Source organism: Toxotes jaculatrix, chromosome 24, assembly GCF_017976425.1.
Source record: "Toxotes jaculatrix isolate fToxJac2 chromosome 24, fToxJac2.pri, whole genome shotgun sequence".
Classification (NCBI taxonomy): domain Eukaryota; kingdom Metazoa; phylum Chordata; class Actinopteri; family Toxotidae; genus Toxotes; species Toxotes jaculatrix.
Genome location: NC_054417.1, coordinates 10,972,141 through 10,988,051, shown reverse-complemented (window position 1 = coordinate 10,988,051; position 15,911 = coordinate 10,972,141). Strand labels below are relative to the sequence as shown.

At 44.4% G+C, this 15,911-nt stretch overlaps 1 protein-coding gene across 3 annotated transcripts in view; it reads left to right on the top strand.

Moving 5' to 3' along the window:
• LOC121177744 (diacylglycerol kinase zeta-like) overlaps positions 1-15,402 on the top strand; it is a 41,819-nt gene extending 26,417 nt beyond the window's left edge. For all 3 annotated transcript variants that reach the window (XM_041032069.1, XM_041032068.1, XM_041032067.1), the window contains 11 exons: positions 374-440; positions 2,567-2,607; positions 3,471-3,613; positions 5,980-6,069; positions 6,775-6,831; positions 7,520-7,569; positions 10,925-10,965; positions 11,098-11,218; positions 11,914-11,950; positions 12,130-12,229; positions 14,419-15,402. In XM_041032069.1, the coding sequence (XP_040888003.1) occupies positions 374-440; positions 2,567-2,607; positions 3,471-3,613; positions 5,980-6,069; positions 6,775-6,831; positions 7,520-7,569; positions 10,925-10,965; positions 11,098-11,218; positions 11,914-11,950; positions 12,130-12,229; positions 14,419-14,535 (864 nt within the window). In that variant the 3' untranslated portion in view covers positions 14,536-15,402. The remainder of the gene's footprint in view (positions 1-373; positions 441-2,566; positions 2,608-3,470; positions 3,614-5,979; positions 6,070-6,774; positions 6,832-7,519; positions 7,570-10,924; positions 10,966-11,097; positions 11,219-11,913; positions 11,951-12,129; positions 12,230-14,418) is intronic.
• Positions 15,403-15,911: the final 509 nt, after the last annotated feature.

The following is a 15,911-nucleotide window of genomic DNA, read 5'->3' as shown; positions in this document are numbered from 1 at the left end:
TAGATATTTTAATATTAGTTTTTAAAGTGGAAAAGTAGGAAAATGGTGTGTGTGTGAATGAGTATGTGTGTCTGTGTCTGTGTGTGTGTGTGTGTGAGAAAGAGTCTGGACAAACCATCAGGAGCAATTTGAGCTTCAGCATCCAGCCCCGAGAGGGACATGTGGACAGGAGGAGTCGGGGGAAATGTCCACCGACCCCCGTGATTAGGACCGACAAGTCTCTACCCTGAGACCTGTCGGTCCTGTTCTATAGGTGGACGGGTGACTGTAAACAAAAAGTTCCCTCCTCAGGTCAGCTGAGCTCCTGTTCCCGCTGTCAGTCAGCCGTCACCCGCTCTGTCATCTCACTGTTCTGTGTGTCTTGTCTGTTCAGGAGGAGGCGGCCAAGCCCAAGATTCTTTCCTCGCAGAGATTATCTCCGAAGTGGTGTTTCCTTGACTGTAAGTACATCTCATTCTTCATCATTTACTCCATCCTTGATCCATTTTTTCCATCTCCTGGACTTTTCCTTCCCCTCTGTAGCTCTTGTACCATCCTCGTTTTTTTTTTTTTTAACATATTTTTCTGTGAAAGAAAGAAAAAGAATTAAAAATAAAGTGGGTGTAAATCAATGTGAGGTTAGATACAGTCTTCAAGTCTGTTCTCCACCCACAGATGAATAGAGAATGGGTCTCAGCTGCTGTATCACACTGAAATGAGAGAACAGAATGTGTGTGACCACTCTGGGAGGACTTTTACTTTGGAGTATCATCATACAGGAAGTAGCCATTAGAAGATGGTAAACTGAGGCCAGGAAGGGATGAACTTGCTCAGCAAGAATACTTGGACCATGATTGATGGTTATTAAAGAGCCTGAAGTGAGACAAGACACTTTGGGTCTGTCGTTTGACCTCTGACCTTTACCATCAACGAGGTGTTTCCGTCCCCACAGCTGCTGCTGCTTCACTGGGTGTTTTTTTTTTTTTTTTTTTTTTGGTTTGAAATACTCTGAGATACTGAGAACCCCCCCGCGCATTCTGATCTTTGATGTGCACAGTAGCTGAATCTCCTGATGATTTTATGCATCGCACAGCTGCCACATGATTGGCTGATTGGATAATTGCATGACATAGCAGGTATTCCTGATTAAGAGCTTCGCCGAGTGTAACATTCCACACACGGCTTTCTGCAAATCTACATATATTCCAGACATTTCTATGATGTGTATTCTCAGTGTTTTATGTGACCTACAACCTACAGAAAAGCTCATTTTTAAAATGTCATCCATCAGTTAATGCGTAACATGGCGGTTTTTTTTTATTTGAACTGGCTCCGAACACCCAAGAGGCTTTTTTTTATGACGGCAGTTAATTGAATCTGCGGGGAACGTTTTAAAATGTCACACAGATCAGGAAGTATTCTCTGTAATAACTCCATAACAACTTCATAGCCCTGCATCGGTGACACCCATTTATTCCTCCCCCTGTCACAAATGAGCCATCCATGGGTTTAACAGCACAGACATAAAGTTGTCGTACCTTAAATGCAGAAGATCATATGAGCGGTCTTGGGTTTGTCAAATAAAGTGGATGGATTTTAATCTGAAAGTTCCTCTTTTGACTTAGGAGGAGAAATTATTATCCTATTATTGTTTTAACACAAAAATTGTGAATCTATCCAATGAGATAAATGATTGAGTGGGTTATAACCCAGCTGGTTGACTGACAGCTGTTTCGGGGTGACATCGGAGGGGGTGTGGCAAGCGTCTGCCATCTTTAAGGCGGGATCTACAGAATTAAAAGACATCAAGGGGGGGGGGGGGGTTAAACTGTCAATTAAATTTCTCTCAGCAGCTGCTGGTGAGTATTTAGTTGGTCTGGAGCTGATGGAGCTCATGATGAGCCTTTTTACGGATGAAATGGGATGAGGTTCGTTATATCAGCAGCTGAGATGAGGCAGTTGGGAGGGCAACAACCCACACAGCTCATTATATTCCTGTAGCCCCACCTTTCCAATCTGGTTACCCACCGGATATTGATGAAACCCAGCCACTGGCTTGCACATGCAAAATATTGGATATTGTGGATTTGTTAAAAAGCCGTTAAATGATTCATGTTGGCTGTGAAACGTCGTCTGCGGGGGAAGCTCCGCGAAGCAGGTTCTGCCTCAAAATAACCCGAGCGTTGTTCCGTCAGATCCTGTTTCATTTTGTTGAAAGTCATGAAAATTAATATCATACGTCAGCTTACCCAAAAATATCACACAGAAAACCTGTGCACATGTACACACACATGTATCTGCTTGGGGAGAGTCCTGGTGGAATTAGCAGAGATGCCGCAGAAAGTTTGAAGAAGAAGAAGGGAGGAAAGGGCAAGAAAAGGGAAATGGGACCTTATACTCTGACCACAAGTCAGTTTCACTTCCTGATCAAGCCTTTGAAGTCTCAGACTCCTTTAGTACCAGTCCTGATCTAACATTTTCATATTTTTCGACATAACGCATCAGATCTTTAGATCACAGTTGGGAAAAGTATTGATTTCAGTGCTGTTTCCACTGCTTAACACTGTGTTTCTGTTTGTCTCCTCAGCTACAACAGCAGATCGTTTCTACAGGATAGACAGAGCACAGGTATGTCTGCCCCTCTCTGGGGGCCTCACCTGCTGGGGGTCAGGTGACAGTGAATTTTTTTTAATTTATTTTAATTTGAATTATTTTATTGATCCCTCCTGGGGAAATTACTCTCTGCGTTTTACCCACACCGAGTGAACAAAACACACAAGCATGCACATGCGCTAGAGACGCTGGGGCAGGGGGCTGCCTAGTGAGGCCCCTAGAGGGGAGCTGGGGTGGATCGGTGACTTGCTTAGGGGCACCTGAGGCAGAGGCAGGGGAGGCGCGTCTCCTTCACCACCACCGTATCTGTTTTTTGCGCTTGGTCGAGGGATCGAACTCGCAACCCTCCAATCTCGCTTGTGGCCTAAGGTAGAAGGAGATGAGTTACACAGCCCTCCTTTCACGCAGGTGCAGTTCACCTCTTTAAGTGATTCTGCTGGAAGTTGGAAGTTAATAACTTCTGTGGTTTTTCTTTTTCGGGTGATTGAAAATTGCAAGTCAGCTCTGTCTGAGAAAATGGACGACATCGGCCTCCGTGCAGTCATCTGCTACCTCGGACTCGAGGGCTGATCTCCCAGGGAGGTCCTTGATTTGATCTGATTAAGCCCCTCAGACTGCGACCTCTTCCCCAAGATGAAAAAGGACCTCATAGCTGCTCTGGACCACTTCCTAGAGGTCCAAGACTTCTACAGCGTAGGGATCTGTATGATCCATAGCTGCTGGACTAAATGTGTAAATGTAGCAGGGGACTGAAAAATAAATGACCCTTCATATAGCTCATGTAACTGAGTGGAAAGACTCTTGTGTCTCTAAGAATCATGGTTCCATATGTAAAACCTGTGTGTTTGGACCCATCCTGTTGTTTCTTGTTCTACCAGGAACATCTCAACTACGTATCCGAAATCTCCCAGGAGGAGATCTTCATCCTGGACCCTGAACTAATCGTTACTGCGACGGTGGGCACCTCCCCCTCAGCCGTCCCTGACCTGGTGGACGCTGCCTCCAGCCAGGTAAACAGCAGGTAAGCCAATCACCTTTAGGTGCAAACGCAACTCTTCATTCTGATTGGACAAAGGACTGCTTCACAGTTTGAGTTGTCAAGCTTGTAGAGTCTGTTAGAGGGCGAAGCCTGCATGAAGTAGAAGTGCATAATTCTGAAAGTGTATGTGTGTGTGTGTGTGCACCTATGTGTAGGTGTATAAATACATGAATAATAATTTCTGTCTGCATTTGTTTTCCTTCTTAGAAACAGCCAAGTGTTACTATAATGTTAGCTATGGTCGTGTGTGTGTGTGTGTGTCTGTGGATAACACATTTTCTCTGCTTGCCCTGCCTCCATATTAAATCCTTTTAACCATATTTACACACACACTCACACAGATTAAATCCTCACCTACAGGAACCTGTTAGAGCCGCTGTTTGTTGATGCTCTTTCCACGCGCTCTCTCTTCAGGCAGAACGACAAGCCCGCGCACACAGGAAATTGATTTGGAGAGAAGGGGGAGGAGGAGGAAGAGTTTCACGTTTTCCTCTCTTAACTGATTTTTAGGATAAGTTTGCGGTTATTCCGCGTTTTTTCTTATTGATCTCATGACAAGAACCGAACAACAACAACAAAAAAAAAAAAGCTTATCTTCATTCTTCCTCTTCTGACGTCTTTAAAAACTACAAATATGTAGTTTCACTTTTAAAAGCTCAAAAAAAAAAATGGTCACTGTAGTTTTATAATAAATAAAACAAGAAGAAACAGGCTGGGGGGGGGGGGAACTATTTTCAGCAGCATATTAATCCACATGTGGTGCTCCAGTGAGTATTTGGGCCAGTGGGATTGGTGTGTGTGTGTGGGAAAGAGTTAGAAATAAACTACAGTGTGTTAAAAAACTGTACATTAAAACAAAACAATATACAATAGATGTGTTCAAGGCTCTTTGGTTCAGAGCCTGGATCTGTATTTAGTTTTTGATTATCTAAGGTCTCGTAGCCGCTATGGAAACAATACAGACGCCGTAACGACGTGGTGAAAGAAATAGTTCAGGATCATAACATTTCTCCTGGCATTTGAGCTGCTTTTGCGGATTAAAATACAAAATATAAACATATAAAGATTAGTATTCAGAGCTGAAAGAGGGAATAAATAAAGTAACAGGTACAATGTGAGTATAGGCAGAACAACACAACCTTTCTGATCCTAACAACACTTCCCTTTGGCTATGTGTGTGTGTGTGTGTGCGTGCGTGCACGTGTTTGTGCATGTGTGTGCGTGTGTGTTGGCGGGGCTGATTTGCAATGCTGAGTGCACTGAGTGGGAGGATGAGGAGGAGAGATGAGGCCGAGAGGCAGGGGCAGAGTGAGGCAGCGATGGGTTTTAGGAGAAAGACGGGAGTCAGAAAAGCAGCGGATGGAGAGAGAAATGGAATGCGTGTCAGCGCACTCCAGAGTCACACCAATCTACTGTACTTAGACACACACACACACAACACACGCACTCACATAAACAGTGTAGCGGTTTGCCCACGCAGGGCCAGAGGTGAGCGCTATTCCTCCCACCATAATTACCTCTCTCTCTCTTCTGCTTCTCTCTACCCCTCTGTCTCTCTGACAAACACACTGAAAGACACCCACACACAAAACATTTTGTTTTTTTAAAATGATTTTTTGTGTGTGTGTGTGTGTGTGTGTGTGTGTGTGTGTGTGTGTGCTGATGGCTTCACGCGTTGTCAGTTTACACGCCGGCATCAGGTGGAAATCTGAGCAGGCAGAGAGCGGGTGGTTAAAAACCTTCCCCCCCCCCCCTCCCGGGAATAGATTGGCAGCATCAGGGGTGACAGGGATTGTAGCTTTTGCACGGTCTCCAGGATTTGAACCAGCCACAAAGATCCAAAAAAATAAAAAATAAATACTTTCCTCTTCTTTTTGGCTTCCTCTACCTCACTCCTGCTCGCTATCTCGCCCTTCAGCTCTTTAATTCTTTATCCTTGCACGAATCTGAACTCACCAGATTGACTGAATTCAAAGAGCGAGTCACCAGAAAGTTTGGTCTCGCACTTCAAGTTTTCAGGCATCATTTCATCTTTGCAGGTGCACTGTGTGAAACATCTGTTCACGGGGATGTGAAAGGAAGATTCTCACTTAGTTTTGATTAAAATACATTCACTAGGAGCCATTTTTCATTTATAAGAGCATACCGAGCTCTCAGAGGAATTAGCAGACCACATGGTTCAGATCCTCTATAGAACATGTGTTCACAGACAGCTTCTTGGAGGCTGAAAACCTCTGTGGATATGTGAACTCGGCGTAGGTAAACATCCAGCCGGGGCTGTCAGCTGTCTCTGGCCTCTCTCTGGAGTCCCTCCACTCACTTTGTTCCCCTCTCTGTTTCTGCTGTAGCTCTTCCCAGAGGCAGCGAGTGAACAGCGACAGCTCCGCGTCCGAAGCTTTAACGCACAACGCCACGCCTGTGGCCAGCAAGCTCAGCAGGTGAGTGTGCTCTGAGGCTCGCAACACCCTGCAATGTGTGCGTGTGTGTTGGTTGTGACTTTACAAGCAAATAAAGTTAAACTCCATGGTTCTTCTGCTCCTCTTCATCTTATTTATCCAGTGAAAATTATAATAATAATGATAAAAACCTAAAACAAATACAAAATAAAGTTTGGATATTTGCTAGTTATTGAAAAAAAAAGCGCACAAGGTGAGTTAACATCAGTTCCTGGTGTCTCATCAGAAGATTTAAATAAGTTAATGAAGGCACCCTGGCTGTGCCAGCTGCGTGTGGAGTAGGATTTTTGGAGAGGTGTGAGCGTGCGCCTCTTCCACGGCTCTGAGCACACGGATAAACAAGTGAACATAATCCACTGAAACCGTGGAGGGTGTTTCTGCCTCCGCAGCCTGCGCTGTGAGTGCATCTTTATTTCTTTTTCAACGTGTATTACCTCTTGGCATTGTGTGCCCCTGCTGCACGCTGCATCCCTTTGAAAGCATTCACTGTCTAGCAGCAGCTCGGCGCCTTTATTTAATTATGGGTCTCAGCTCATTTAGAGATAATTGGAGGTAACGGATCTTGTTGTGGTTGAGCTTTGGTCCGAAGTTTGCAAATTGATCACATCTGGTTGTTTTTGTTTTTTTTTTTTTTAATATCCTTCCTTCATGTTTGTCATGATGTGTCTCTGGTTTGTGTTTTTGCAGGGCGGGTTGCATCCATCGTTCCAACACCACAGCTGCTGATTTCAAACCGAGACTGAGGTCAGGACGCTTGAAAACAGCGAACCCTTTCATTCATGTGTAACTTGATCATTAGTCAGTGATCGTGATCATTCACAGTGTGGCTTGGAAAGAGTATGACATCAGCAAAACCTCACTGGAGTCAAGAGTTAGCAAACCTGGAGTCCATTTAAAACCAGGTTGAAGATGTGGGATTAGAGATCTCACCCTCCTCCTCCTCCCCCTCCTCCTCCTCCTCCTCCTCCACCACATCCAGTTCAAGATGCACCACATTCAGGATTCAGTGGGTTTAAGTTCAAGTTTGAAGAGTGAGGGACTGGTTTCTGTTCAGCCACAGTGGCTAACAGACTAACGGTAGGCTAGCTGTTGGCGGGGACAAGTGGCTCCGCCCCTTAATTTAACACAACCCATCTACGACCCCTTTTTCCATCTGACCCTGTCTGACCCCATTCTCCATGGTCTCAACAACACTGCTCACCAGTGTCAGTAGCCAGTGCAGGTCCCACAGCTCTGCAGTGACGGACTTTGTCCTAACACAGAGACAGCACAGTGTCTTTAAATCAGAGACAGAGTGACTGAGAGGAGGACTGAAGGGGGGTGGTCTCATTCCGTCTGTCTCCGTGCCACAGCTTTGTGTTGGTAGCTTGTGTAGCTTGTGTAGAGTGAACAGACAATAAGTGTAAGGTTGTCTCTCTGTCTCTCTCCCCAGCCAGGAAAAGAGCCAAAAGACGAATGACACAGAAAAGGAGAAAGAAAAAGGTAATGAACACACACACGTGCATTCTCTAGCCCCAAACCCCAACCTGAACAGTCCTCTGGACGAAAATGTCCTCACAATGCAGACATGTCCTCGCTACCATGATTTGAAACTGGTGATCACAGAGGTGTGTGTGTGTGTGTGTGTGTGTGGAGTGGGGATAAGACAGCTTCTCTGTCTCCAGACAGACTGTTTTCTTCTGACACATATTGTCTCAACCCCTGTCTCCTCACACTCGCTTTGCATGCTGGGAGTGTGTGTGTGTGTGTCTGTGTGTGTGTTATGTGTTAGGGGGAGCCTGAGCCTTCCTTCCTGTCAGCTTCTCTGTGGTTTTGTTCTCTTTGGGAACTTGGTATATTTTCGCTTCGTGATCTAGTTCAGTCGGCGTCTCTTTCTTGGTCGGTGAGTTTGCCAGCAGGTTTGTGTTTGATTCTGGTTTTGGTGTCTCTCTCTTTTTTTTTTTTTTTTTTGCGTTTCGCATTTCAAGCTCAGGCGCAACCCAGTTCTTGCTGCCAGTGATTAAAGCCACTGTGGCAACCAGTCAGCGTTTGGCACAACGGCAGCAAAGAGACACGTCAAGAGCCAAGTGCCTTATGGGAAAACATCCGGAACAACATGCAACATATCTGTGACATCTTTAAAGAATAATTATGGCTCTTATTTTGTAGTTTCTGTCAGTTCTACTCACCAAACTAATGGTTTTATTAAGGTTATCTAGATTATTATACTATTAGCCTGATGGAGGCTAGTACATGCTGAGCTCCCAGAATCCCACCTGTGTGGCGTTTCGGTTCCCAGTGCCGAGCTCCTGGTGCACAGGTGGGAAAGCAGAGGCTCCAACAGGTGGAAGCTTCATTCAAATGAGGCAAAGCGAATTTGGTGGAAATTAGGTCTTAGATGTTGCACATCTGTTTCCCAGAGCAACGCCGGTCGGCTGCCAGGCTGAGGAGTGATTCCTGGACCGGGAACATGTGCATCAATAATCTGTTTCTGCTCTTCATGCACCAAAATAGTGCATGGAAGATTTCTTGACCTTTGACCCCCTATTTCCTCAACATTTTACAAAATATATTTGAACATGCACCATAAATGCAAAATATAAACTTGAATAATTAGAGGCCTTAAAACTAGATTTGAACTCAAGGCCCCTCTACATCATTATTATTATTATTATTATTATTACATTTTAAAGGGATTCAATATTAGGTAATAAATCAAGTGACACCTTAGGGTTCCTTTTATTTCAGTTTATATTTAGTGGTACATACAATATTACCAAAGAAATATTCAGTTAATCAAAGTACCATAGTAATAATTGCAATGCTGTGAATATGGAGCCTTTGTGAGGATCAGGGGCCCCGGGGGCAGGAGCCCACTTTGGTCATGTGATGATAATAAAAGAGAAGGAGGACGTCTAAATGGCTCCTGAAGTTCAGCTGGAGCTGATATGGGACATGTAGTGACGGCGTCACGTAGAGGAGACGTGCTCTGAGACGAGCTGGTAACTTTGGGTTTACACAGAGTGAAGAGTTACTGAGAGCCAGGTCTGTTTCCCTTCATCTGCGTAACTGGTTTTGAAAAGAAGCAGATTTAGTCATCGATTTGAATTTAATTTGCTCCTCTCTCAGTCATACATGCATCCTCTGTTTCCAACACACACACACACACACACACACACACACACTCCTGTCCTCTCGCTTTCACACACACACACACACACACGCACGCACATACACATACAGAGAGAGAGAGAGAGAGAAACACACACAACTCACATGTCACTTGCTCCATTGAACTCCTCACTTTGATGCAGTCAACCTGTCTGACCCTCGTTGGAGAGTGTGTGTGTGTGTGTGTGTGTGTGTGTGTGTGTGTGTGTGTGTGTGTGTGTGAGAGAGAGAGAGAGAGAGAGAGAGAGGGAGGGAGGGAGGGAAAGATGTGCTCAATTTATAAGTCTGTGAGAGGCGGAGGGGCAGGTCTATGCATTTCCCCTATGGTTTCATAAATCTGCTCTCCTGTCCTCTCCTCCCCTCTCTTCCCCTCACCTCTCATCTCCCCTCTCCTTCTCCTCTCCTCTCCTCTCCTCTCCTCCCCTCCCCTCTCCTCCCTCCCCCTCCTCTCATGTCTTAAGACTGGCTCTCATTTTCTCTGGTTTGCTTAATTCCCTCCCTGGGCTAAATTCATTTAATTCCTACATTCAAAGTGTGTGTTGGGTTTTGTGGTGTGTGTGTGTTGTTTTTGATTTGTCTTGCAGCCACAAAAGCTCTTAGAGTTTTTTTTTTTTTTTTTGGAAGTCTCCTCTCTCCCTCTGTCTCTGTCTCTCTTCCTCTCTCCGTCTCACACACACACACACACACACGCTCACACACTCACACTAAGCCTAACGTAACTGGATTAGGACTCAGCTATTTAGAGAGGAAGAAGGAGTGAGAGCGAGAATTTAGGTCAACCTAATAAACATTCATCTCATATCCCAGCCTGGCTTCAGCCATACATACAGCATGGTTGTTTCCAGCAGCATCCAGTGACATGAACACACACAGTGTGTCTTGTGTTTGCAATGGTCTAAATGAGGATGAACATTGGAGTGATGATTGGCTGGGGTTTGGTGAATGAAATTGCATTTACACAGAGGGGTATTTATTTTTTTAGCCTTCCCTCATTGACAGAAAATGAGCTGAACACAAACACAAACCGCATCCTCCAGAGCACCTCTGTAAAAACCGTTTCAGCCAAATCTGAACATTAGAACCTCGGTGAAGGTAGGATTTATTCCACAACTGTCGTATTAGACGGACTTAGTTTTTAGCTAAAAAAGCCTCTAAAAACTTGGAATTTGAAATATTTGTCAGTTATAACTCATTATTCTGCCTGTAATGTGGGAGACGTCGGATCACCAGAGGTCACTAATCCTGTGTGACTTGCTTTTTCTTCCTAAAATCAACTGCAGTGCAAATACATCGCTTACAATGTGACAGGACCATCAATGTGACATACAGTATCATTAAAACACAAGAAGCTGCGGATTTTACGGCGCTGTGTTGTTGAGTCTCCGCAATAATTATCAGCGGACGTTATGATGAGGAAGGATTAACGAAAGATCAGTTCGAGACGTGTCTCGTTTGAGTTCACAGAAAGACAGTGGACGCTGCAGCCTGGTGTTTTCCTGTGGCCGCCCATTATCTGACTGGAAACACACACACACATACACACAAAGCGAAAGCCGGCCTGATACGTGTCCTTAAACCACATCTTTGTTTACATCACCGCAGGAGTGTGTATCGACCCCGAAGCATCTCAACTACTTCTCTCTAATAGCCTCCCTCTTTCTCTCTCTCTCTCTCTCTCTCATGCTAGAGATGCTGATTGAGTGTGTGAAGAACAAGGACGTGAAAAAGGTAAGTAACAGTTCCACTAACCAGTCTGTCCTTCATGTTTCAGCATCCATCCATCCATCACAGCTTTAGCATATAGTCAGATATGTGTCTTTTCACCCTTAAATTTCCTGTTTCCTGTTTTTTCGCTAAAAGCTCCAGGAGCTGCACCTGAAGGGGGCGGACCTCGCCGCGCTGGACCAATCAGACTGCAGTTTGCTGCACCATGCTGTCAGCACAGGAAGCAAGGAGATGGTCCGCTACATTCTGGACAATGGTAACTATAGGAAACCATAAAAGCACATGTTGGACTTCTATATGACAGCTTCAGATGCTTTGTACCATATAACACATGTACTGTTGTTTTAAAATGTGTATTTGGCGTTTAAAGCCACACAACTAGTGTGAGACAGAACACAAATTTAGTTGCTGCTGCCCCCAAACAGCTGCACATGAGCTTAATTTGGTGGATACTGTGTGGGAATGTGACAGTTTGGTTTGCACTGAGGGAGGAGGGGGGAGGAGGGGGGAGGTGGTGGGGTGGGGGGGGGGGTGACAAGATGTTCCAGTGTGTGACAGCATCAGTGAATTGCTGTAGATGTAATTATTTATTTAGACGCACGCCTCGTTTTTTTTTTTTTTTTTTTTCTCGACATTTGGGAAAATCTGATGAATATAATTAATTCTGAAAAGACAGTGTGCCGTCTGTCCTTGTACAGTAGCCAGGAGTGAACTTTTCAGCAAGATTCCAGGTATGGGAGCGCTATTCACCACCCCCGCCCTCCCCCCCCATGTCTCATTGATTACCGGCTGACACCGTGGAGAATTAGGATGCAGCTTGTAAGAAAAGATGTGTTTAATTTGAGTTGACAGAAAGCCAGCGATAGATAGACCCGTTTTTTTTTTTTTGTGTTTCCACTTCATCGTTTTTTTGGACAGTTATCTCCTCTCGTCTGTCTGTCTGTTTTCCAGCTCCAAATGACCTGCTTGATGTCACCGAAAAACATCAGTAAGTAAAAGAACAACATGCAGAATATTTAAAGCCGACTTGAATCAATTATAAAGAGGTTTTAAAGCCCCCAATCTTCCATCTGTCTTGATGATAATTAAAAGTGGACGACCATTCCTCTCATGCTCCCTCTCTGTTTTCTTCCCCCCCGGTCTCTCCGTAACCCTGGACTCTGCCAGCGGGGAGACGGTTCTCCATCGAGCCGCGTCTCTGTGCCACCGGACCATCTGTCACTATCTGGTGGAAGCCGGGGCCTCGCTGATGAAAACAGACCTACAGGTAGGGGTTTTCTGGTGGAGAGCCCGACATTTTACCCATGTCCCCCCAAAAAAATACAAAGTGTTGATTAAACTTTAGAATTTAAAATGACTTGAAAAAGTCAATGAACCATCTGGGAATGAAATGCATTTGTGTGTGTGTGTGTGTTAAAACATGGTCAGATCTTCATTTACACTGCCCAAAAAAAAAAAAAAAAAAAAAAAGTTTTTAGAAATGAACTTTCTTTTGCAGGCAAATTTGTCTGCGGGTGCAGTCAGTGAGTTTCACTTGATTAAATTTCTTAGAATAAGTCTGAATGTCCAACTACCAGAATCCTTAAAACAAGACCAAACTTCTTAACTTAAGATTAGGAGCTGTTCTTGTTTCTAGGTAACCAGACTTCATACCGGCCAGCTGATTAATGCTGCTGCTGCTGCTGCTGCTGCTTTAGTTCTGACTGAAGTATCTCATCAATTATTACCATCAAAATTTTTCAAGCTGATTTCTCAGATGTTTGGACGAACTATATTTACACGGGACTTATTATAGTGATACAGGAGAGTAAATCCACTCAGATCCCTGTGGTTTTTGCTCATCCCGCCTCAACGTCCCGTGGACTTGCCACTATACCTCCAGCCCAGCGTGGGCTGACCCCAGAGGAGATTGGATCCTTGGTCGTGCCGGCTGCCTCCATGGCACCGCAGTACGACTGATTATGTTTCTGAACTGACTCTCTGTGTTTTCCTAAAATTACCATTTTCATGTATAAAGTTTGGTTTACTGTGGATCCATCTCTCTTGGAGCCATGATATTCATAGCCAGCCACTGAACACTCTGCTGCACCGGCTTCCCAGCTTGACTTGTTGGTGCTGTGTGTGTGTGTGTGTGTGCGTGCTTGTGCGCCCGTGCGAGTGTGTAATGCATCTCCTTTCATTCTTTTTCTTCAGTTTTCCGTGGAGGTTTTAGCCGTGTAGAAAAGCTCCTAACTGTCTCGACTCAGCTCTGACCTAGATACAGAGAGAGAGAGAGAGAAAGAGAGAGGAGTGAAGGGAGAGACGGAGGGGAGAGAGACAATGACTCTGATTTTTGACATTGGCTCTGAAACACTCTCCCTCCGCCTGCATGGTTAATGGAAACTGGAGGCTCTAGCAGCAGTTGCGTTGTGTTACACTCTGCTGTTGAAATAAATCTCAACCCTTTTCTCTCACTCTCCATCATCACTGTTTCTCTCTGGGAGTGTTTCCAAATCAGCTCGAACCTCAAAGACAAATGCAGACACACACACACACACACACACACACACACACACACACACACACACACACACTCTGGACTCTACTAATTAGAGTCTGCTCTAAACTCTGGAAGTGATTCGCTGGCCCTTCCCGATAAACCAGCATGTGCTGTGTGTTGTGTACGTGTCTCTCTCCCAGGACACGTGTTGTTTATTTCATTTCACATTCGCTTGTTTCTCATTATCTCTCTCTTTTTTTTTTTTTTTTTTTTTTTTCTCCTCTAATCGGTTGGAGACAATGCCGCTTTTTACAGCAACTGCGTTTTTCAATTATGGAGAGGAATGTGAAATGGAAAAACTCAGCCACGCAGGCATCAGCTGGGCTGTAAACTCACGATCGCACACTTTTTTTTAGACATGGCAGCCGGGAGCCTAATGGAAACTACTGTGCTTCCAGCACACAGAGAGAGGAGAGCTGAGGAGGGACTGGTCACTGGGACAAATGGGAATAAGACTGGAACAAAAGCCTGATTTGTTTCTAAGAGGACTCAGAGTCTAAAGGCTTTTGGCTTTGTGTGTGTCACAAGAGGAAAGACCACAGGTTGATTCAATCCATATGGTGGAAACTGTGATCTCAGAGACTTTGATCGTGGTGTGATCTTTGCTGTTAGACTTCCAGGTCTGAGAGTTTCGGAAAAAACTGCCGATCTCTTAAGATTTACACCCACAGGATGCTGTCTTCCAATTTCCTAAAGATATTTAAGTTGCAGAGATATAAAATGTACACCGCTGTCGACCTGGTTTGTTGAAGAATTTGGAAAAAGTGAAGGTAGTTTTGAGAAATTCATGTATGTAACCAGCCGCTCGGATCTGTAGCTCCGATAGCCTGACCTGTTTCTGCAGAGTTAGCTTCGTGTGGACTGTAAATGTTGTGCGAATGTCTCTAATTCTGTGTGTCTTTGTGTGTCTTTATCAGGGCGACACGCCTAAGAACAGAGCAGAGAAGGCTCACGACGCTGAGCTGGCAGCCTATCTGGAGAACAGACAGCATTACCAGATGATCCAGAGAGAGGACCAGGAAACAGCTGTTTGACACAGCTGATCTCTTTATAAACAGGAAGAAGCCATCTTCTTCTTCTTTATCTTCTTCTTCTTCCTCGTGGTGGTGAGACTGACAGAGGCGTGTCGTTGACGCCGGCGTGACGGTAGGATCGGCACACGGATTCCACCTCACGGCTGACACGTGTCACTCCTGGAAAGCACAGAGCTCTGACTGAGCTAGCGAAGCCAAATCCGATCTCTACACGTATTTAACCACGATTCCAATGACGGAAGCGGTGACGATAACCAAGCCTCTGTTAATGAGGGCCAAGATTATGAGATGATCATTGAGTCATTCCTCTTCATTTTGAGTAGCTGAGTAATAAAACGCGTTAGTGGAAAAAAAATAGAAGCAGCTTTGGGGGGGGGGCGCCTTTCACTCTTTCATCTCAAACAAATTCAAAGACCTGATCATCTTGCCATAAATGAATGATACTGCAGCGTTTTTTTGGGGGGGGTTGGTTTGTCTTAGTTTTAGAAAAAAATCAAATGTAGTTTTCCACTGTTAATCATCTTAGTTGAGCCTTACAAGCCTTACCAAAAATGAAGTTTTTACTTTGGGGTAAGTAGATGAAATAAATTGCGTGTCCGTATTTGAAGACAAAAATTCACTCAGTGTCCAACAAAGACAAAAAAAACAAAACCTCTGGGTGGAAACGAAACTCTTAAATCCCATCATCATCAGCTATGTTTTGGTTGGTCTTACCTCACCCACACAACATCAACAATGCATTGTATATACTGTATTTTGTTGACTTTGTTTGCAGACAATCACCATATTCTACAGGTAATGATTATTTATACATTTGGGGGTAATGTTAGCAGCTAGATCAAATGGATGTGTATGTGCTTTACATTTTTTAAAAAAATCATATATAGGTAGTTTTGTTAAAATCTATGAAGATATATTTTGTTGTGCCAAAGTTTAAAGCATCATAACATTTAAAGGTAAACATTTAATTGTGATGGTGTAAGAGATAACTGGCAAATCAGGCTGACTGATGAAGGCAAATCACGCAACCATCCTCACCTGCTCAGGTGACTGGAGAGCTGTGAAGAACTCACAAGACGCAACCGGATGTACGCGATGTGTGTCGCAAAATCTGGACTAATGCAAACGCAAAAAAAAAAAGAAAAAACAAAAACAGATGAGCCGTTATCTGAGACGTGGGAGGACATTTTTCCAAAACAAAGCCGCCAAAGCTTTTGAGTTTCGATGTTGGATTTTCCTGCTGCAGCTCCACCTCGGGCTTTTATTCCGGCAGCCCGACGAGCACACACCCGATGTACACCGGTTTACCTAACCTTTAATCTCACATCTCATCATTGAACATTCAATGTTGGCCAAACCAAAAAAAAAAAAACTCT